Below are 23297 nucleotides of genomic sequence, written 5' to 3'. Positions count from 1 at the left end.
TTTGGACTTGCATAGGCGCATAATTAACGCACTCTGCGCTGAACTTTAGACCAGCTTCTAGTTGGTTAATGGCACAGTCTATTTCAGTTGCTCTAAATAGCATGTGGCAACAATGCCTTAACACACATCCTTTATAGACCGGAGCACTCATGAGTCCACAAAGTGGTGCAAATAGATTTGCAATTTAAACAACATGGTGCAAAACATGAAAATTAGGGTTGCGCTGGTCTGAAAATAGAAACAAATCACCCCATACACGTCTTGCGCCTTATTGCGCCGGGTGTATGATAGGGCTCTCAGTCTTATACAAAGTGTATGCATTATGTAATGTGTGTGGGTGTTTGTTCAATTATAATATTTAAATCTTTGTGTGTGTCTAGGGCTATCAGGGCCTGGTTGATGGCGGAGATAATATCCGACAAGCCACTTGGGAGAGCGTGTCAATGATGCTGCAGCTGGTAAGCTTTCTCACTCACTTAGTCCCTGATTGTTTTACTTGCCAATTACTCTGGCATATGTTTTATGTGGCTGATGTCCATCCAGCCACAGCACAGCACTGGAAAACACCCATGCACTCTCTCATTCACACACACACTCATACACTACAGCCAATTTTTTACCCATTTGTCCTTGGACTTTACTTTAAAAAATTTGTAAACTTTAAAAAAATGTCAAAAAATTATGTTACAACAGGTTTACTTACTTCTTTAAGCCTTTTGTTTGGTTCAAATCACTAGTGTTTCGTTATATATTTGTGGATGTTTTTGACTTCCATTATAATGACATTATACTAAAATTTTTACTTAAAATTTAATTTGCCCTGTGCATTTTTTTTTTTTTTGAAAAAATTAAATGCATTTTATAAAAATATGTGTGAAAATAAGATTTGTCACCAAAAATTATTTTCCTTGCTGAAACAGAAATTTGTGGCCAAACAAAGACTCAAAATCATGCCAGAGTGTATGAAAATATCCCCAACAGCATACAACCCAGCAGGCCTCACAAGGCATCATTAACGTTATAAGACGTTAATTTTAGGTTGTGATGTCAGGTGACTAAAATTCAATGTCTAGCCAGCATCTAAGGACAACATTATTTTGACGTCCAATAATGACGTCAAATTGCGTTGATATTTGGTAGATTTTAGGTTGTGTTGGAAAGTGACCAAAATCCAAAGTCTGATAGATGTCATAGTGGTAACGTTCACACAACGTCAAGGTGTAGCATGATTAGACGTTGATATTTGGTTGATTTAGGTTGGACATTGGACATTGACATGGGCCTGACAATGGGTTCTGACATCAACCCGATTTACATTTGCAATGATGTAGCCAAAACCACAAAGTTTTTCCTATTTTTTTTTATTTAATGTTTCACATTCGCATAACATTTTTAAAACATCCATATTTACACACCCAAAAAAGAAAAAAATGCTCTATTATGCATGCCATGCGAGTTATTGGCGGGTCACCTTGTTAGCAAACAGTACCTGTAAGGAAATGATGACATTCAGGTGGCTCAGAGATGGTGTGTTTGTAGACTTTGCTGTGTGTGCAAGATATATCTCTGATGTTGGGTGTAATATGAAGTAAATTCATACTTTGTTGATGAAGGGTTAAAAAATGTGGGGTTAGCACTTGATTTCTGTTGAGAAAACCTGAAGAAATTAAGTTGACTTATTAGTTTTTGCAAATTTAAGTAGATTGAACATAAAACAATTAAGTTGTACCAAATAAACTTCAAGAATTGTGTTGTTTTAGCTTATTTTAAATAAGCAAACAGCAATCCTCATTTCTTGAGTGTGTGGCAACCATTGTATAAGTGTAAAGGTTGTTATTATTTTTATTTATTTATTTATTTATTTTTAACATGTAAAATAAACATTTTATTGACCATTTTGAGGGATGTAAGCAAAAACTATGGTCCCAACATATTTCCTGTTTTACATTTTTAATTTCTATACCTTTCAAGAATCCAAAAAGAGCCACATATTGATAAATAATGTTATGATAACATTAAGTTATGATTGAATTGCCTCTTGTTACAGTTATGAAATAGATTAACACAAGCAGGAAATGTTCATGGGCCAATGACAAGACCACATTGAAATGGTCCGCAACAATTCAACAGCACAAAAAAAAAGAAGCCACAAACACACACACACACACACACACACACACACACACACACACACACACACACACACACACACACACACACACTCTAATGCCTACATTAACAAGTGCTCTGATGAATAATATGAGCCACAAACAAATGACATCATGACAGTGTGGAAAGAATGAGACAAAACCTTAATAAACCAAAATGTGACCTGTGGTTTAGAGGAGTGGTTACATTGGTCTAATTGGCATCTTACATATTATAAAAACCAAGATTCATCTCAGCCACATTATCCATTCACCACACTTACCAACACCTCAAGTGATTTTTATATTTAGCAATTGTACTGAAGTGTCTGTACGTCTTTTTTTAAATATCGTCAGGGTGGCACAGTCATTGGCAGTGCCCGCTGTCAGGACTTCCGCACTAAAGAGGGTCGAGCTAAAGCCGCTTGTAACCTGGTGAAGCTGGGCATCACTAATCTGTGTGTGATCGGTGGAGATGGCAGTCTGACCGGTGCCAATGAGTTCCGCAATGAGTGGAGTGAACTGCTCCAGATCTTGCAGAAAACAGGTATATCCTTTAAGGGCAGGACTTGAATTGATAAGAATTTATTTACTGAAATTATAGTATTTAATTCATTTATTTATTCATTTTCTTTTCTACTTATGAATCAGGGCAGAATGAACCGCCAACTTATCCAGCATATGTTTTACGCCGTCGATCAGTGGGAAAATATTTAATTTAATTTAATTTAATTTAATTTAATTTAATTTAATTTAATTTAATTTAATTTAATTTAATTTAATTTTATTTTTTTTATTTTATTTTATTTTATTTTATTTTATTTTATTTTATTTTATTTTATTTAATTTAATGCTTAATCTGGTTCTAAATACTAGAACTATAAAATATATATAGGATTTTATTTCATTGATAAGAAGCTAATTAAAGGAAATAAAAATATATATAGAAAAGGGGGCGGAGCTTAGATCTGAAGTCATCAATCAAATTTTGACAGGAGGATCATAAATTCTCCCCCACATTTTTTGGTTTATTTCAGCTTTTTTTTTTAATTACAAGTGTTTTACTCCTAACACATAACTATAAATTGCTTATCTGGAGAAACAGAAATTAGAATGCTGCTGTGCTTATTCCCATTTCAAAGTCCAACATTCATTCCCCAAAAATTTTAAACATCCGGGTTCAAACCGTATTAAATGAATTATTTTAGTTATAAAAATGCTATTCAAAAATCAGTTTAAATTCTGATATATTTAATTCTCAAAATTTTACTTAACATTATTAGAACATTCCATCCACATTAAATTAATGGTCTAAGAAAGTTATACATTTACATTTAGTCATTTAGCAGACGCTTTTATCCAAAGCAACTTACAAATGAAGTTATAGATGAAACTATTTTTTTTTACCATTTTTTATTTATTTAAACTATTTTGTTGCAATTTCCCAATGATTATTCTGCTTTTACAGAATTTGTATTAAAAATATGGTCTTGATGTGTTTAAAAGACTTTTATTACCAGAACTCTGTGCATTCAAAAGACTTTTAAATCATTGATTACTCAATGTTTATATGAACATATCATGTCATATTGTATCGTATCCTATCGTATTGTATCATATATTATATCGTATCATATCATATCATTATATCAAATCATATCATGTCATGTTATATTATAAAATATTGTATCATATATCATATCATAACGAATATTATAACATGTCAAATCATATCATAACATAACATCATATATCATATCAACATATACAATATCATATCATATCATATCATATAACATATATCATATCATAACATATCATATATCATATGATATCATATATCATATCAACATATATAATATATATCATATCATATATCATATCATAACATATATCATATCATATATTATATCATATCATATAATCTGAAACTAGAAACTTGTAAATTTCACTACAAACCTCTCTTATAAACTGTAGATATCATATCAACACTAGTAGTAGTGTATATGGTAATCTTTGAGAATATATATTTTTCTATTTGTAATATATTTTCCAAATAATTAGGGCAAAAATAAACCCATCCGTCTGTGCTGCTCACAGGAAAGATCACAGCAGAGGAGGCCAAATGTTCATCTCATCTAAACATCGTCGGGATGGTTGGATCCATAGACAACGATTTCTGTGGCACGGACATGACAATCGGCACAGATTCAGCTCTGCACAGGATCATGGAGGTAGTGGACGCCATCACTACAACAGCTCAGAGGTACAAACAAACACACACATGCAAATACATACTGTATTTTGGGGCTGAAAACACATTGATCTGTCTGTTCTTATCTCTACATTGCAGTCATCAAAGAGCCTTCATTCTGGAAGTGATGGGGAGGCATTGTGGGTATGTTGTTGTGTGGATGTGTGAATGTGTCATCCTGTTATTGCATGTTTCTATTATCTGTTGTTCAGCAGAAGTCCATATTCCAATCAGTGCTTTGCAATTTGACTTGATTATTGATTGTAAACCAGTTGCAGTAGAATAATAATATGCAAGGTAGCCATCATGTTAGTTATAGAATTATTTATTTAAATACTTTTATTTTTATATATTGATATATTAATTGAATAAATGTTAGCAAAGCTGCATTTATGAAAAAAAAACATTTAAAAAATAAATAAATAAATAAAATAAAAATAAAAATATTTTTAAATGTTGATTTTACTATTCTATTGTTACTTTAAACAGCTGCTTTAACATCACATCATACACTGGTAATGTACACTACCTGACAAAAGTATTGTCGTTGATCCCAGTTGTAAGAGCAACAAATAATAACTTGACTTCTAGTTGATCATTTGGAAAAGTGGCAGAAGGTAGATTTTTCAGATGAATCATCTTTTGAACTGCATCCCAATCTTCACAAACACTGCAGAAGACCTATTGGAACCCACATGGACCCAAGATTCACACAGAAATCAGTCAAGTTTGTTGATGGAAAAATCATGTTTTGGGGTTACATTCAGTATGGGCGTGTGCGAGAGATCTGCAGAGTGGATGGCAACATCAACAGCCTGAGGTATCAAGAAATTTGTGCTGCACATTACATCACAAACCACAGGAGAGGGCAAATTCTTCAGCAGGAAAGTGCTCCTTCTCATACTTCAGTCTCCAAAAAAAGTCAAAGTTCATCAAAGTTCCTGAAAGCAAAAAAGGTCAAGGTGCTCCAGGATTGGCCAGCCCAGTCACCAGACATGAACATTATTGAGCATATCTGGGGTAAGATGATGGAGGAGGCATTGAAGATGAATCCACAGAATCTTGATGAACTCTGGGAGTCCTGCAAGAACGCTTTCTTTGCCATTCCATATGACTTTATTAATAAGTTATTTGAGTCATTGCAGAGATGTATGGATGGCATGATCATATTTTATTTTGGCAAAATAAGCGTAATCTAGAGGCCTTTGCTTGGATTAGGCGACAAGACTTTTGTGAGGGAGTGTAGTTTTTATTTAAGTTTTATTTAAAATTAAGTATATAAAATTAAAGAAAGCAATCCTGAGAAATGCTTATTCGGCAAAAAATGTAAAAATATAATTTTTAAACGTTTAAGCAGTTTTATTTTTTTAATTAAGTGCTGTAACAATTTTTTTAAATCTATGAAAACAAGCACAATGTTCTATAGTACTTTAAAGGAAAGTCTCTGATAAATGCAACGAAATTACGTCTTTAAATGCAAATCAGACTGTACTGTATTCAAAAGAGGGAGGAGCTTTAAAGGAGTTGCTTCAAATGCCTCTGTTAAAACTAAAATTGGCAAAATGTCTTAGTGGCTGACATAATCTTAAGCAGGTACGGTGCCAAAACTCTAAATGGCTGCTTCTTACTCAGGGCTGTTTATGCTAATGAGTGAGAGATCATTACTAATGGGCGGGGCTTTTCCCCTCTGATGCCATGTATGAAGGGAGAATGTCAATCAAAGTCTTTCTGCAGACTGTTTATATCAAGTGTTATTATTAAAAATAATGTTTACCTTTAGAGGCTGGCTATTTTCACACACTTTTGCCACACAACTAACTAGGTGTGTAAATGCCTTATAAAAGTGATTTTTGCATAAAAGGTCACTTTAAAATTTTTACTTTGTTGCATTGTGTTTACGGGTTATAATTACTGGATAATGTCTTTGCGGTAGTTTTTTTTTCAATGTATAATAATCCTGGTTAGCATAATCCAGTGTTTATTTTCACTCTTTTAAGAGTGTATGCAAATGTTTACATGTGTTTACAGGTATTTGGCCTTAGTCACTGCCCTTTCATGTGGTGCTGACTGGGTATTTATCCCCGAAATGCCCCCAGATGAAGGATGGGAGGACCATCTGTGCAGGAGACTCACTTACGTAACATCTACACACATTACATCAACCTTATTTATCACCATAATCAACATTATGATCTGTCTGATATAATTATTCTCTCCATTGTCCAGCAAAGAAGCATTGGCAATCGTTTGAATGTCATCATTGTGGCCGAAGGAGCTTTGGATCGACACGGCAAACCCATCACCTGTGACATTATCAAGAACGTGAGATGCAAAAAAAAGGCTGTAATGATTAGTTTTATTCACAGAATCTTAGTGTGCTATTTGTGTTTGTTTAGCTGGTGACTAAGAAGCTTGGTTTTGACACTCGGGCCACTATTTTGGGCCACGTGCAGAGAGGAGGAACACCTTCAGCCTTCGACAGAATATTGGTATGATGTGAATTTTTATTTTTTTGTATTTTTTGTTTATTTGATGAATCTGTAATATGGTTTCAGTAACATCTTCCACTCGCTGTCTCTGTTTTGTTGGATCAGATCACAAGAGTGATACATTAGCTTTTAGATTTTCTATTTAAATGTCTCACTTTTGACCACTTTCTAATGAGGGAAGGGTCAATGGGCGGCTGTATGTACTGTATACAATTTTAGATGTAAACGGCTCTGTGTTGTTCTCAGGGCAGCAGGATGGGTGTGGAGGCTGTGATGGCGCTCCTGGAAGCCACTCCTGACACCCCTGCCTGTGTGGTCAGTCTGTCTGGAAACATGGCTGTTCGTCTGCCCCTCATGGAGTGTGTGCAAGTGGTGAGGAGACACATACAGTTGAAGTCAAAAATATTAGCCTCCCTGTGAATTTATTTCTTTTTCAAATATTTCCAAATGATGTTTAACAGAACACAGAATTTTTCACAGCATTTCTTATAATATTTTTTCTTCTGGAGAAAGTCTTATTTGTTTTATTTCAGCTAGAATAAAAGCAGTTTTTAATTTTTTAAATAAATTTTAAGGTGTTCAACTAAGTCTTTCAATATCTTTAACCTTCTTAAGCAATATTTTGCTTTGCTTGTCTACAGAACAAACCACTGTTATTTAATGACATACCTAATTACTCTAACTTGCCTAATTAACCTAGTTAAACCTTTAAATATCCCTTTAAGCTGAATACTAGTATCTTGAAAAATATCAAGTAAAATTATATGTGCTGTCATCATGGCAACAATAAAAATAAATCTGTTATTAGAAATGAGTTAATAAATCTATTTTGTTTAGAAAAGTGTTGAATGTGATCTTCTTTCTGTTTAACGGAAATTATGGAAAAGTATGCGGGGGGCTAATAAAGATTTGAACTATACACACACAGCTTTACTCTGCTGCAGAACTGTTTTACATTTTGACATGTTTTGATGTGGTAATCTCAATCAAATTCAACACAAATAAAATGTCCTGCTTGCCAATTAAGAAAAGTATATGAAAGTATTGTTTTTTTATTTGTGTAATAATTTTTTTATATTGTATAATACTGTGTTTATAATGAATACACATACATTCCTCTGTAGTTACATTAGTCAATGCATTAAGTACCAGTAATTTATGTGGTACAGTATTGTTAAACAATTATTAATAAGCTTGCAAATAAAATTCAGTAAAAAAAAAAATCCTTATTTCCTTTCACTTTTTCTTGTTCACTCATTTTTTAAAAACATCAGCTGCACTGACCTAAAAGTATTTGTCAATAATATAAAAAAACATTTAGTTGGGTTAACATAAGATTATTAGTTTTCTGGAGAGGTCAACCACTCTGTAACAAAACAGTTGTGCCAACTTAACATTTTTTGTCTCCAGAACTGGAATGAACCTGCAGTTGAGTGAACAGCAACAACAAAAAAATTCTTATTTCCTTTAGTTTTTGTTCCTGTGAACTCGACATTTTTTCCACCTTTAATTGATATGACAGTAGAGAGTATAGACAGGAAAGAGTGGGGAGACAGGGGAAGGATCGGCATAGGATCTGAGGCAAGAATTGAACTCGGGTTGTCATAAACACCAGAGTGCCATGTGTCGACGCACTAACCACTACACCATAAATGCTGACTTGTACTTAACTTTTGAAAACAGACCTAAAATGTCTGAAATTGAGTAAACAAAAAAACTTAATACATTATCAGAACAAACAATTCAATTGAAAAAACAAGAAGGCATGCTTCACATGTGAATACAAAGCGTTTTTTCCGGTTTGTCCTGCCATGTTTTGATCCTTGTCTTGTTTACTGTTATTAGTGTTTTGCCTTCTGTCCTGTTTCTAATTCTGTGTCTAATAATTGTTTTGTCAACGTTTGTCTTTGTTTTAGTTTTCTCAATTGTTTATTTGTTCTGATGATGTGTTATTTCTTAGTACGAATTTCCAAATGAGTTTTTTTGTTCACTCAACTTCAGACATTTTAGGTCAGTACAACCAACTAATGTTTTCAAAAGTTCACATTAGTGCCAATAGTGTAGTAGTTAGTGCGTCAACACATGGCACTTTGCTGTTCATGGCGACCTAAGTTTGATTCCCACCTCGAGATCCTATGCCGAACCTTCCCCTCTCTTCTCTCCCCAAACTTTCTTGTCTATACTCTCTACTGTCCTATCAATTTAAGGTAAAACGAAATGTTGAGAACATGAGAATAAACCAAAGAAAATAAGGATTATGTTTTTTTTTCTTGCTCAACTTCAGGCATTCCAGTTCTGCAGACAAAAATATTAAGTTGGCACAACTTAAAAAGTTTTGTTACAGAGTAGTTGACCTCTCCAGAAAACTAATAATCTAATGTTACCCAGCTAAATGTTTTTGTATTACTGACAAAACGTTTTTAGGTCAGTGCAGCTGATATTTTCAAAAGTTGAGTGAACAAGAAAAAGTGAAAGGAAATAAGGATCATGTTTTTTTTTTTTTTTAATTTACAGCTGTTTGTTAATTGACGTTGGCTTGGTTATATTAAATAATATTGGTGAATACATTGCTGATATTAAAAGTTTGAATTGGTTATTGTTGAAAGGATTTTTAATGAAGATTAATAAATGTTTTTTGTTAAAAGTAAAAAGTATTTTACATGTTGACCTAAAAGTGTACTTTTATGAAAATATTAATAAAGTTAAAATGTTTTAATTTAATATTCATTTTAAATTAAAACATCTTTTGCTGACAAAGCATGCACTCATATAATAAAAATGAGAGTAAAAAACAATGTTGTGAAGTTTTATTACAATTAAAAATAACTAGTATCCCTAAAATAGCTTCCCATCTTACCCTGTTGGACATTTTATTGTATTTTTGCGGTACACTGTTGCCAGCAATTTACCGCAACTGTCTCTTTACAGTACCTTACCTGTAAATGTGTTTTACAGTAGCAGAGCCCTACTGCAATTTAATTTTTTAAAGTAAAATAGACAGCAACTTCTTTTTATGATGAAATGGCATTTACCACATTTTAATTTTACAGTATGACAATTTTTACAGTACTTTAACTGTTTTTTATTTACATTTTACGTTTGATTACAGTAGAATACCTCAAATTCCCTCATATGCAGTAAGTTACTTTAAAAGTTTTAAAATTGCTCCATATTACTGTAGTGAACTGGAAAGTATATATGTGGTATTTTACTGAGCGTTTTTGCAGTAAATAACTGTGAAAATGAGGCAAAGTCTAACAGTGTAATAACAGCAAGTGTATTTTGCCCTACAAAATAAACACAATGACTGTGTCACATCCAACAATTCATCTTTTTATTCAATTATTGTTATCATGTAGTTCAAAACACCAAATATTGGGACCAAGAGAACAGCTTTTATTCTACAACAGATCATTTTGACTCAAGTGTTGCTTCCTTTTAAAAACAATCTTACGTTTCCAAAGCTCTTTTAATGGAAGTGCAATTTTACATCACAGTTAATGAATTAGTTTTTTTAATTTTTGTTGCTGAGACATATTGATGCAAATGTTTGGTTTGTTGATTTGCACTCTTAATAAATTAGTTAACTTGTAATACATCTTCTCGTGCCTTTTTTTAGACAAAAGAGGTGACCAAAGCCATGGCCGAGGGCAGATTTGAGGAAGCTATTAAGCTCAGGGGAAAGTAAGCTCTTTATCATTGACTTTCTCTTTTAGACGCTACTAACTAAACGCGTAATTGATCTGCTAATTCTCCTTTGCAGGAGTTTTGAGAACAATTGGAACACATATAAACTCTTAGCCCATGTGACGGCCCCAGATGTGAAGGTTTGTATCATTCAGCCTTTCAGTTAAAGCCTTTTTTTAGACTCACATGATATGTCAAAAGTTTGGAAATGTTTAATTTTGTTCTTATTTTTGTGTTTCCAGTAACCTAGCTTGCATTCAATTGTTTAACCCATCAACTCTCATCCAAGTTTTTAAATTCATACTTGAAAATGATGCATGATGATATATGCATTCTATATAAAATTTGTCAAGATACAGAAAGTTTAGGTTTATTCATTCATTTTCCTTCGACTAAGTCCTTTATTTATTAGGGGTTGCCACAGTGGAATGAACCGCCAGTTTAACCAGCAAATTTTTTACGCACCGAATACCTTTCTAGCCACAACCCATTACTGTGTAACACCCATACACACTCACTCACTCATACACTATGGCCAATTTAATTATTCCAATTCACCTATACTGCATGTCTATGAACTGTGGGGGAAACCGGAGCACCCGGAGGAAACCCACGCCAACACGAAAAGAACATGCAAACTCCACACAGAAATGCCAACTGGCCCAGCCGGGACTTGATCCAGCGTCCTTCTTGCTGTGATATGAGAGTGCTAACCAGAGCCATCGTGCCACCCAGTTTAGGTTTAGCCCAAATTATTTCTTTAAATGTACTGAAAAATAGTTCACCGTTAAAAATATGATAAATATGATTTTACTTGTCAGTTCGATATATCTACTTTTCTTTGAAAGATTCCTGGGAGAAAGTTTTAGGCATTCAGATTACCCATGAGGACTGGAAAAAGTGTATCTAGGTCATAAATACATGTTCTATTAACTCAAGACACCAACTAATCCAATATAAGTTAGTACATCGGCTTCATTATTCTATGGTTAAGCTTAATAAATTCATTCAATCAATGTAACAAATGTAATGTAAAAAAATCTGAGAAGGGCTCCTTGGGACATCTTTTTTGGTCATGCCCAAAACTATGGGTTTTAGAGCAAAATTTTCCGATTCTAAGGCTTATTCTCGTGACCTCCCCTCTGATTCAGCAATCATTGATTTTGATTGGTCTGACTCACTTCATGGGTTCAGTCATCAAATTAAAAAGCTGTCCAATATAGTATGGTGGCTTTGTCTATTGAAAAAGGCATCAAAACCACTTTTTAAATCCTGGCTTTCTTAATTCTCTAGCATTTTACATTTAGAGAGACTTAGACAAAATCTTTCTGATAGCATTGCTGGCTTCAAAGCCACCCAGAAACCTTTTTTTAATTATCTGTCAAATGTAAAGGATAACAGTTTAAAAGGATGACACTGTCATTGTTTGCAAGATCGCCATATTGCCTGTGCCCACTGGCATAAAAATATCTGTGTAACATTGTTAACCTATGTATAAACTGGAGGAACTGATGTAACAATGTTTTAATTTTTTTGTTTTGTTTTGTTTGTTTTGTTTGCCTTTCCCTTTTTGTCTTTATAGTTGTTGTTGCTTATTGTATTGCTCTGTGTTGCTTTAAGGTCAAATAAAAATATAATATAATTAAAAAATATATATGATAAATCCAATAATATTTTGAAATATTATTTAATTTTAAAATAAGAGTCTTTATTTCTAATAGAATTTAAAATGCAGTTTGCTCTTGGAGTTGAAATATGTTTTTTTTTAGCATCATTACTACAATCCTTATATATGATCTATTATTATTATTGGTGAACAGACATTTGCTCAATGCTGAGCCTTTATTCATTCAAATTTATATAAATGAATCATCATGTTAGCAATTATTCTCAGGATCATGTGAAACTAAATACTGAGTTTATGACTTATGATGCAAATCTCATAAATGTAATCAAATAAATGCAGCCTTAGTGAGCAGAAAAAGTCCTCTTTTAAAAATATTTGAAAGATCTAATATAAAGCGTCTGTATATTTTCATTCAGTCTTTGTGTTTTTCTCTAGAGTAATATAAACATAGCTATTCTGAATGTGGGAGCTCCCTGTGCAGGAATGAACGCAGCAGTCCGTTCAGCAGTCAGGATCGGCATCCTTCAAGGACACAACATGCTGGCTGTTCATGACGGCTTCGAGGGACTCGCAAATGGAACTGTAAAGTATTCGACATACAGAAGGAATCGATGAGTTCACATGAAGAAATCCATTCAATTTGTATTAATCTTTTTTTCTCGCACCTATCAGATTGAACCAATGGCATGGGGTTATGTGGGAGGCTGGACGGGCAAAGGTGGATCTATTTTAGGAACCAAGAGGTACAACAAAAATACTCATTTACTGTAAATTTTACTGTTTTAAAATAGTGTTTAAAGTTTGGGTTCAGTAAGAAAGTTTTATTGTTTTTAAATATAAGAATTATTTGGCAGGAGTGCATCAAGGCCTGCTGTTTTTACATTTTCAACATTCACTAGTGCTTTTTGTTGCTGTTTGAGCATGAAAAAAGTCTACTTAAAAGGGAGTTTTGCGTATCTGATTTATTGATAAACAAGCAATTTCTTCCCTAGCAGTTTACTTTCACAGATAAAACCATAACTGTTTGAACTTTTGTTTTTATGTGCTTTTGACATCACCTTTTCAACTTTATTTTTGTTTTGAATCTAATGAGCCATCTGACAACTGACATTCTGCATGCGAGCTATGTTTCTGTTTGCTCAGAAAACCGTTGATCTGGGGGCTTTAGAATGCATGTAGATTATTTTGTCTGGGTATACAAAGCACAAACTGTAAAGGTACTGCCCTCTTCTAGAAAAGGGGGTGGGGAGCAGCACTTGATTTGCATATAAAGAGACACACAAACGTTTGAAAGCATTGTAAGAGCTTAAACTTCACAGACACACTCAGTGATTTATCTTACATGAGCAATATCACACAAGTAGCAGTTCGATATGGCTCTATATCAACACTGGTGGGAAGTGTGCATTGACTCTAGTACGCAGGTCAAATTTTTGCTCATAAGGCTGAACTGCATGAAATGCCATCAATCTACAGAGATTTCCCAGTATTTCTCTGATGAAATGGGTATTTCACAATAATTAACCCTAAAAAAGGCCAGAGCAAAGCAAACACTACCAGTTTATGTGGCATAAATGTAGCACTACAAAATACAAAAGACAGAGAGATCGACTCAGAATGTCACTTACCTGATTTATAATAATTTTTTCAGCTATAGTTTGAAACTTACACTGAAAAAATTAAGTTTTTCTTCCCTAAGCACTTATTATGCTCTAGTCACTTTCGCCAGCTTGTGGCGGAACGTCAGCCATCACTTTCTTTTTGGTTTGCTCAGACAGGCTGATGGCGGCCAATGCACTGAATCCTATGCTCCAAAATTATAAATATTTTAAAATAGGCACTCATCATTATAAATAAACTGCTTAAACTGCAACTACCTTCTCACCTAAAAAAAAGCCTCAAAAGTACATTATGTTGTACAACAGCAGCAATATTTGTCCAGAGTGTCCTCTGCTTGTTGCTGAATGCGGTCAGAGTAATGCACAAGGGTGAAGGGTGAATAGGCGGTACGAGTGCTGTTCTTTGCAGAAAATCTTACAGCCAATCCAATTCAAGAACCAGACAGAACTGTTGTATAAATTTAAATACATTAAAGTGACATTGCTATTAAAATATATACATTTTAATTGAACTGTTTTCAGATTTTAGGTCATGAAAAAGTTTTTTTTATTATTCTTTATTTTTTTGCATTCATAAATATGTTTAACTAAATGTAAATTCTCAAGTATGAAATGCGAGTATATTATGACTTAACATTCGAATGTTATCAGTCGATTGAATGGGCATTATCAGTGGTTATCAGCTGATAGATATGGGCCTTCTAGATAAGGGGCCTTCTGCATCTACTAGCTCAGAAGGCTGTTATCATCTATCCACATGGTTAATTCACTATACTAATAGAGAAAACTCCAGATGTTTTTACATTACTTTGACGATTGGGTTTAGGGTTGGGGTAGGGGTAGTCCATACTGGCCCATATCTATCAGCTGATAACCACTGATAAAGCCCATTCAATCTAGTGATAACATTCGAATCGACTGGTACATGAATAAATCAGGATTCATCAAAACTTACATACTAATATTTAAACTTTATCTACAAAAATATTCAAGAACAACATAAACCACATTTACGTGATTTTCATTTATGTCTGGGGCCTTATAAACCTGTAGAAAGAACCATATACAGTAATTAGATATGTCATTTACAGGGTGAATGAAAAATAATTGTGTCATCTTAGTTCTAATTTGATTTAATGTACTCTGAACAATTCACTGACAGAAGAACAGGTTTAAGAACAAACTCATGTGCGTACGCATGTGTTGTGAATATAAAAGTTTTCAAGAGAAGTTCAAATGTGTGTATAAATATTAAAAATACATTTATAAATATTAGTAAATGAGACCCGCTGTTTTTGCTTCTCCTTTTTCTTCATCTATCCCTGTAGGTCACTGCCGGCTAATATGATTGAAGAAATCAGCCTGAATATAGCCAAGTTTAACATCCATGCCCTGGTCATCATTGGAGGATTTGAAGTAAGAAAATCTCAAACTCTTCTGCCAGTGTGGAACATCAAATATTTTCATTTTTTAGCTGTATACCTGCTGCCTCACCATGCTGTTTACTTTTCACACACTGTGTCTTTCTCTTTTGTGTAGGCCTTTGTTGGAGGCTTGGAATTAGTGACTGCCAGAGAAAAATACGAGGAGTTGTGTATTCCTCTGGTTGTTATTCCAGCAACTGTGTCTAATAATGTTCCTGGATCAGACTTCAGCGTTGGTGCTGATACTGCGCTTAATACTATCACAACTGTGAGAAACAAACACACGCACAGGCACACAGACATATGCATCTTTAAATGCATACATAATATAAGGTTGAAATATATAAGTGTACAGATGTGGTAACAGGGCAATCCTAGTAATAGATGCAACTTTTTCAAGTCACAAGTTCTTGACCAGCATAGTCTATACCAAGAGCAGAGCAAATGACTTTTGGGTTACAAACAGGCGTAGCCAATTATGACATTTAGATAACTGTGTTACATAATGATGCAGATACTAATAAATCGAAGCTTTATTAAATCATGTTGCATGATTAGTTTTAATATTCTCATAAATTTTGCATTTAAATCAGAAACTCCAGTTTGACTAGATTAATTATTTTTTTTAAAACAGGCAAAAAAAAATTGAGTACACTGCAAACCAGACACTACATTTTTAATAATAATAATAACAATAGTGCCGGGCAAACATTAATCACTACGAATTGCATCCAAAATAAAAGTTTTGCTTTTACTTAACACTTTTATATACACTCACTGGCCACTTTATTAGGTACACCTGTCCAACCGCTTGTTAACACTAATTTCTAATCAGCCAATCACATGGTTGCAACTCAATGCATTTAGGCATGTAGACATGGTCAAGATGATCTGCTGCAGTTTAAACCGAGCATTAGAATGGGGAAGAAAGGTGATTCAAGTGATTTTGAACGTGGCATTGTTGTTGGTGCCAGACGGTGATTAGCCAGAATGGCCAGACTGGTTTAAGCTGATAGAAAGGCAACAGCAACTAGTTACAACCGAAATGTAGAAGAGCATCTCTGAATACACAACACGTCCAACCTTGAGGTGGATGGGCTACAGCAGCAGAAGACCACACCGGGTGCCACTCCTGTCAGCTGAGAAAAGGAAACTGTGGCTGTAATTTGCACAGGCTCACCAAAATTGGACAATAGAAGATTAGACAAACGTTGCCTGGTCTTATGAGTATCGATTTCTGCTGTGACATTCAGATAGTAGGGTCAGAATTTGGCGTCAACAACATGAAAGCATGGATCCATCCTGCCTTGTACAAATGGTTCAGGCTGGGGGTGGTGTAATGGTGTGGGGGATCATTTCTGGCACACTTTAAGCCTATTAGTACCAATTGAGCATCATATCAACGCCAGAGCCTACCCGAGTATTGTTGCTCACCATGTTCATCCCTTTATGACCACAGTGTACCCATCTTCTGATGGCTACTTCCAGCAAGATAACGTGCCATGTCATAAAGCGCCAATCATCTCAGACTGGTTTCTTGAACCTGACAATGAGTTCACTGTACTTAAAATGGCCTCCACAGTTATCATTTCTAATCCAATGGAGCACATTTGGGATGTGGTGGAACGGGAGATTCACATCAGGGATGTGCAGCTAAAAAATCTGCAGCGACTGTGTTGCTATCATGTCAATATGTGCCAAAATCTCTGAGGAATATTTCCAGTACCTTGTTGAATCTATGCCTTGTAGGATTAAGGCAGGTCTGAAGGCAAAAGGGGGTCCAACCCAGTACTAGTAAGGTGTACCTAATAAAGTGGCCGGTGAGTGTATATATATGTGTGTGTATGTTTATGATACAAATTATATATTAATTCAAATATCAATGTAATTTTGTATAATGTGTATAGCATAAACATAACAAATAAATATATATATAACACACACACATTGTCAAAACAAACTTTTATTTTGCATGCGATAAATTATGATTAAACTTTGCTTAATCTTTCGCCTAAATAATAATAATAATAATAATAATATTTCATAATTTAAATTTGCACATCTAAATTATGCGGAACTAACATAAGTAAAATACAAATATGCAAAATGACTAAGTACATGGGAACACCAGTATCATAAAGTTGATTATTTTTGCTTAATTGTATGAACTTGGCCCGTTTTAGGCTCTAGTCACACCATTTCTTTGCTATTTTTAGATATAGTTTTTTAGTAAAAGTGTAATTTTTCATGGCAAAAGGAAATCTGGTCCTATGTGCTTGATCATGTTTTTGTGTCTTTTCAGACATGCGATAGGATCAAGCAATCTGCTGCTGGAACGAAGCGCAGGGTTTTCATCATTGAAACAATGGGAGGATACTGTGGTTATCTGGCAACCATGGCAGGACTGGCTGCAGGGGCTGACGCTGCGTACGTCTTTGAAGACCCCTTTGGCATTCATGACCTGGAGGTAAGATGTGTTTGGTTAGATTGAGGCTGTTGTTTGTATGCATATTATGTGTCAATGTTTTTAACTGTTAAATATCTGCCTGGGGAAATAGGCCAACGTGGAGCACTTACTGGAGAAGATGAAGACAACAGTGAAAAGAGGCCTCATCCTCAGGTTTGCCGTTTTCACAGTTTCTGCATCATTTCATGCTTTCCCACATAATATTTCAGACAAATTCTGCTGTAATCTAGATACCCTACTCTTGTGCCAACACTCTAAATAACATAAAACTGTGTTTCCTTTAGAAATGAGAAATGTAATGCAAACTACACTACAGATTTTCTCTTCAACCTCTACTCAGAAGAGGGCAAAGGAGTGTTTGACTGCCGCAAAAATGTTCTTGGCCACATGCAGCAGGTCTGGGTGTACAGTACTGAGTTTGATGTGTTTTTGACATTGCTATATTGTGATACCTTGTATTATATCTTGTCATATTTCTCAATTATTAACTTTTTACAAACATGTTGTCAGGGTGGAACCCCTACACCGTTTGATAGAAATTTTGGCACAAAGATGGGAGCTAAAGCTGTGCTGTGGCTGACAGATAAACTGAAGGAGTGTTACAGACATGGTGATCAATCATTCAGTCTATCTATCTATCTATCTATCTATCTATCTATCTATCTATCTATCTATCTATCTATCTATCTATCTGTCTGTCTATCTGTCTGTCTGTCTGTCTGTCTGTCTGTCTGTCTGTCTGTCTGTCTGTCTGTCTAATAATTTGTATTAGTAGTAAAGAAGGGAATAAGCAGAATGAAATTGTGTGAGTTGTGATTTCTGAAATATTATGGTATTTCAGAATGCTTTTTTCTAGACACTTTAAGTCAGGAACTGTTATATTTTTTGTTCAGTTTATGGAATTCAAATCAGAGACTTTTTTGTAGCTTTAATTAAATTTTTACATTTATCAAAATTTAGTTTTTCTATGTTTTTATTATGTTGTTTTACGCATTTTGCCTATTTACTTAGTTAGTTAACTTTATTTGTCCCAATAGGGAAATTTCATTTGCAGTATACACTCACAGAGACATCTGACATATCACACTTGGCATATATATATATATATATATATATATATATATATATATATATATATATATATATATATATATATCATATAAAAACATGGTACCCCTACCCTAAATAAATATCCAGTCTACTGGCCATCAACTGCTACTGAGGAATGAGTTTTTTCCTATTTTTTACACATTTGTGAACACAATATCGATGACACGATGGTAACAATTGGAAGGTGTTTGAAAAAGGAAAAAGTCTCTTATTATTGACAATTATGGAAGTCTTTTTTAGTACTCTTTCTTTGTATATACTATCAATACTACATTAGTTTTATTCCCAACAACTTAATGGCTGTTGTTACCACCTTCCCCAATGACCTTTTCTGTTATAGTTATGGTTATTGTTATATTTAGGCTATTTTTAGTGACATTTTATTTTTCCCACTCTGTCAGTCACCAAGTTGTACCTGTTAATTAAGGCAGACATGACAAGAAAATGTCAATTTAAGAGCTTTGGCTTCAAAATGACTACTTCAAAGACTAAAATGTGTTAGACTGAGTTGTTTCTTCTCATTTATTTTCAAAAAGTGAGGTAAATCATCCATTGTTGCTCTCATAATGGCTATTTAAAAACAACAACTTAAAATTATGCAAAGCATGATATTTAGGTCATGAAAAATAAAAGCCAAGATATTGACATTGAACCCGGGAGTGAAATATTGCATTTTTAACAACCTTTATTGCATGAAAAAAACGGTCACACTTTACAATAAGGTTCATTAGTTAATGTTAATTAATGCATTTACTAACATGAACAAACAATGAACAATAAATTTACTACTGTATTTGTTCATGTTAGTTAACATTAGTTAATGAAAATACAGTAGTTCATTGTTAGTTCATGTTAACTCATGGTGCATTAACTAATGTTAACAAGCATGGACTTGGATGTTAATAAGGCATTACTAAGTGTTCAATTATGATTAATAAATGCTGTACATGTGTTCTTCATGATTAGTTTATGTTAGTAAATGCATTAACTAATGAACCTTATTGTAAAGTGTTACCAAAAAAACAATAGGACTCGAAGTGTGTCGTCTTCGTGGAAGGTACATTACATTAATCTTAATGAACCTGCCTGTAAATGTGTGTGAATAACATTCCCTTTCTGTCTTTGTATAAACATGGTTCCCTACTGTATGAACAGGCCGTATCTTTGCCAACACGCCGGACTCTGCCTGTGTCCTGGGAATGAGGAAGAGAGCCATGCTCTTCCAGCCTCTCTCTGATCTCAAGGAGGACACTGACTTTGAGTGAGTGATCCCTCAGTTTCACCTCTTCACACACATTGTCATTCACTGAGCGAAATCTTCCTGATTCTGTTCATGTTTCAGACATCGTATACCGAAGACTGAGTGGTGGCTGAAGCTTAGACCCATTCTCAAAATTCTGGCCAAATACAAGATCAGTTTGGACACCTCAGAGACTGCTACGATGGAGCATGTTATCAAGAAGAGAGGAGGAGTCTAGATCACACACACACACACACACACACACACACACACACACACACCCACACACACAAGTTAATATGATCCTAATATGAAACAATGGTATGTTGATTAACACTTATGTTCTTCCAAATCCATGTGAGCATACAATATAATATAGTTTACATAACTGAGTTAATAATGAGAGAATGTTCATTTTTTTGGTGAACTGTCCCTTTAAATACCCACAACTTGTTTTGTTTTTGTTTTGTTTGTTACAAAAATATGAGATTTTTTTGATGTTCACATCTGAAATAAATTGTATTTTGTTTGGGGAATGAATAAAACAGCAATGCTAAATGCAGCTAGTAGATTTAATTTGACATGCTTTCACTGAACAAAGGTGATAGATTAGCAGTCATTTTAACATCAGCATTCCCAGAGAAAATCAGTTTACAGTGCTCAGCATATATACAGTAAGTACACAAGTTTATCTTTTAAATTCATATTTTGTAACTATTTTATATATAAATTCTATTCTATTATATTCTATATATATATATATATTCTATATATAACTTAGTTATATTCATAACTTATGATAATGGTCCAAAAACTAGTATAGACAAATTTGTATGTTATAGAAAAATATTAAATACATATTTTAAAAAAGAGGAAAAATTAAGAGAAGCAAAAAATTGAAAAAAAAAAACAAAAGCAAATTGTAGGTTGTATTTTTTTTTTTTGCAATATTTTGCTTGAATTTATTTGTATTATCTTTCAATTTCTGAATATGTTTGGAGACTAAAAAAATATTTTAATAAATATATCTGTTTAACAAATCTGTTTTGTTTAAATGCACCAAAATACATTGCCTATATTCACTGAGAAATGGATTAAAATATTCATTTTCAAAATGGGTTGTACTCAATTATGCTGAGCATTGCATGTCATTTAAAAATCTAATATGCCGTTACAGCGCACCCAAAACAAAATCTATATATATTTCTCAAATGATGATAAATAGAGCAAGGAAATTTTCACTGTATGTGTGATAATATTTTTTTCTTCTGGAGAGGTTTTTTTTCTTCTATTTGTTTTATTTCGGCAAGAATAAAAGCAGTTTTTCCTTTTTTAAAAAGCATTTTAAGGTCAATATTATTAGCCTCTTTTTTTTGATAGTCTACAGAGCAAACCATGGTTATATAATGCCTAGTTAACCTAATGACTCTTTAAATGTTAGTTTAAGCTGTATAGAATTGTTGAGAAATATCTAGTAAAATATTATTTACTGTCATCATGACAAAGATAAACTAAATCAGTTATTAGAACTATTATGTTTAGAAATGTGTTGAAAAAATCTCTCTGTTAAACAGAAATTGGGGGAAATAAACAGGGGGCTAATAATTCAGGGGGGCTAACAATTCTGACTTCTACTGTAAATTATAGTGAATGGGAGTTGGGTCAGTCTAGGGTTGTGCAAGCAAGGGCATCTGTAAGTAAAACATGTGCCAGTGTAATTGGTGGGTCATTCCGCTGTAGGGAACAAGAGAATAAACTGAAAGGAAGTGATTTTTTTTTTTACACTACTGGTCAAAAGTTTGGGGTCAGTATGATTTTTAAATGTTTTAAAATAAGCTTCTGCTCACCAAGGCTGCAAATATTTAATCAAAAATACAGTACAAATTGTGAAATTGTGAAATGTTATTGCACTATAAAAGAACTGTTCAAAAGTAGTTTAGCATTTAATTTAATCATTTATTAAAGTGATTTTAAAGATAAATTTTCAGCTTCATTACTCCAGTCTTCAGAGTCACATGACTCTTCAGAAATCACTCTAATAATGCTGATGGTAATAAAGCAATAATGACTGAATTAATAATTTAATTTGAAACTACATACATCAAGAAAGCAGTAATTTAAATTTTTAATAAATATTTAACAATTTAACTTTTTTTACAGTTAATATATGTTGCCTTTAAGAACAGGATAATTTTCTTAAAAAAAAAACATTTAAAAAACTGACCCCAAACTTTTGACTGTTAGTGTGTGTGAATTCAGTTTCCAGAGTGCCAATTTTCTCTTATGTAGGGCCTACTGTACCATATATCTGTTTAAATATCACCATTCTGTACATACAATTCACCACAATACTCAAATCTTACCACACACCAGTTTTTCAAATACGGTCCCAATTCTTATAGAACAGTCCTAAATAGAAAGTAATATGTTAAATAAAGGTGCTTGGACGCTGTGCTGTTTGCATGCATAATTTAATTTTATGTCTTAAAACAGGTGTTCTGAAGCTGAATTTTCAGTATAATATGATGTTTCTGAGATGTTCCTGTTCATCCAGCTGAAACAAACAAACAAACAAACAAACAAACAAACCAAGCAAAAACCAGGAGGGGACCAGCAAAAACAAGCTAAGTACCAAAACTAAGCTAAGCATCATCATGCTGGTACTTTCGGCATGGCAGTAGCAGAAAACTCACATCAAGAGCGCCGCCATGTGGCGAAAATGTTTTTATTAGTCATTCAAAATTACAGTATTGTGTCATTGAGCCAATTCAGGTTTTTAATATTATTACCTCGCTGGGCTTTTTGGTCGCAATAAATTACGCCCTTTAACGGATTTTATAATGGATTTTTCTTCTTCTTTAACGGGGAATAATTATTTTAATATTTTAAAGAGTTTTGGCTAGTGTGGGGAAATTTACAAACGACACGCATAAGCACAGATATAATCAAGACAGGAAGAGGTAAAGTGACCACATTATTTCTGCATCTTTTGCGCGTTAGCTCGTGCTGTGTCTCAAATTATATTAAGTCGCCTATCTAGACATCATGTTTAAAGATTAGCAACATGTCATACATCAACATGTCATATGCGCGCAGCTTTTTCGAATACCATAGTATACCATAGTACCTGCTCAAAAATCATGCACGTGTCTGTAACTAAGACAAGGGCTAAGTAATGATGACTATGTAGGAAGCTCAGTAGATTTTAAAACAGCCACCGACAGGCAGAGTAT

At 33.7% G+C, this 23297-nt stretch overlaps 1 protein-coding gene across 5 annotated transcripts in view; it reads left to right on the top strand.

The window, feature by feature from the left end:
* The window catches only part of pfkmb (phosphofructokinase, muscle b), a 58205-nt gene extending 37579 nt beyond the window's left edge, over positions 1-20626 (top strand). For 3 of the 5 annotated variants that reach the window (XM_073953118.1, XM_073953119.1, XM_073953117.1), the window contains 20 exons: positions 381-458; positions 2505-2694; positions 4248-4413; positions 4501-4545; positions 6430-6538; positions 6628-6723; positions 6798-6890; positions 7137-7262; positions 10510-10574; positions 10654-10717; positions 12640-12786; positions 12877-12947; positions 15152-15239; positions 15363-15515; positions 17550-17714; positions 17806-17867; positions 17999-18110; positions 18225-18324; positions 19980-20085; positions 20167-20626. In XM_073953118.1, coding sequence (XP_073809219.1) covers positions 381-458; positions 2505-2694; positions 4248-4413; positions 4501-4545; positions 6430-6538; positions 6628-6723; positions 6798-6890; positions 7137-7262; positions 10510-10574; positions 10654-10717; positions 12640-12786; positions 12877-12947; positions 15152-15239; positions 15363-15515; positions 17550-17714; positions 17806-17867; positions 17999-18110; positions 18225-18324; positions 19980-20085; positions 20167-20302 — 2172 coding nt within the window. In that variant the 3' untranslated portion in view covers positions 20303-20626. The remainder of the gene's footprint in view (positions 1-380; positions 459-2504; positions 2695-4247; positions 4414-4500; positions 4546-6429; positions 6539-6627; positions 6724-6797; positions 6891-7136; positions 7263-10509; positions 10575-10653; positions 10718-12639; positions 12787-12876; positions 12948-15151; positions 15240-15362; positions 15516-17549; positions 17715-17805; positions 17868-17998; positions 18111-18224; positions 18325-19979; positions 20086-20166) is intronic. The other 2 variants (NM_001365336.1, NM_001089417.2) reach the window with 1 other exon arrangement.
* Positions 20627-23297: the final 2671 nt, after the last annotated feature.

This window comes from Danio rerio, chromosome 6 (genome assembly GCF_049306965.1).
Source record: "Danio rerio strain Tuebingen ecotype United States chromosome 6, GRCz12tu, whole genome shotgun sequence".
Classification (NCBI taxonomy): domain Eukaryota; kingdom Metazoa; phylum Chordata; class Actinopteri; order Cypriniformes; family Danionidae; genus Danio; species Danio rerio.
This window is presented reverse-complemented; position numbering and strand designations above follow the sequence as displayed.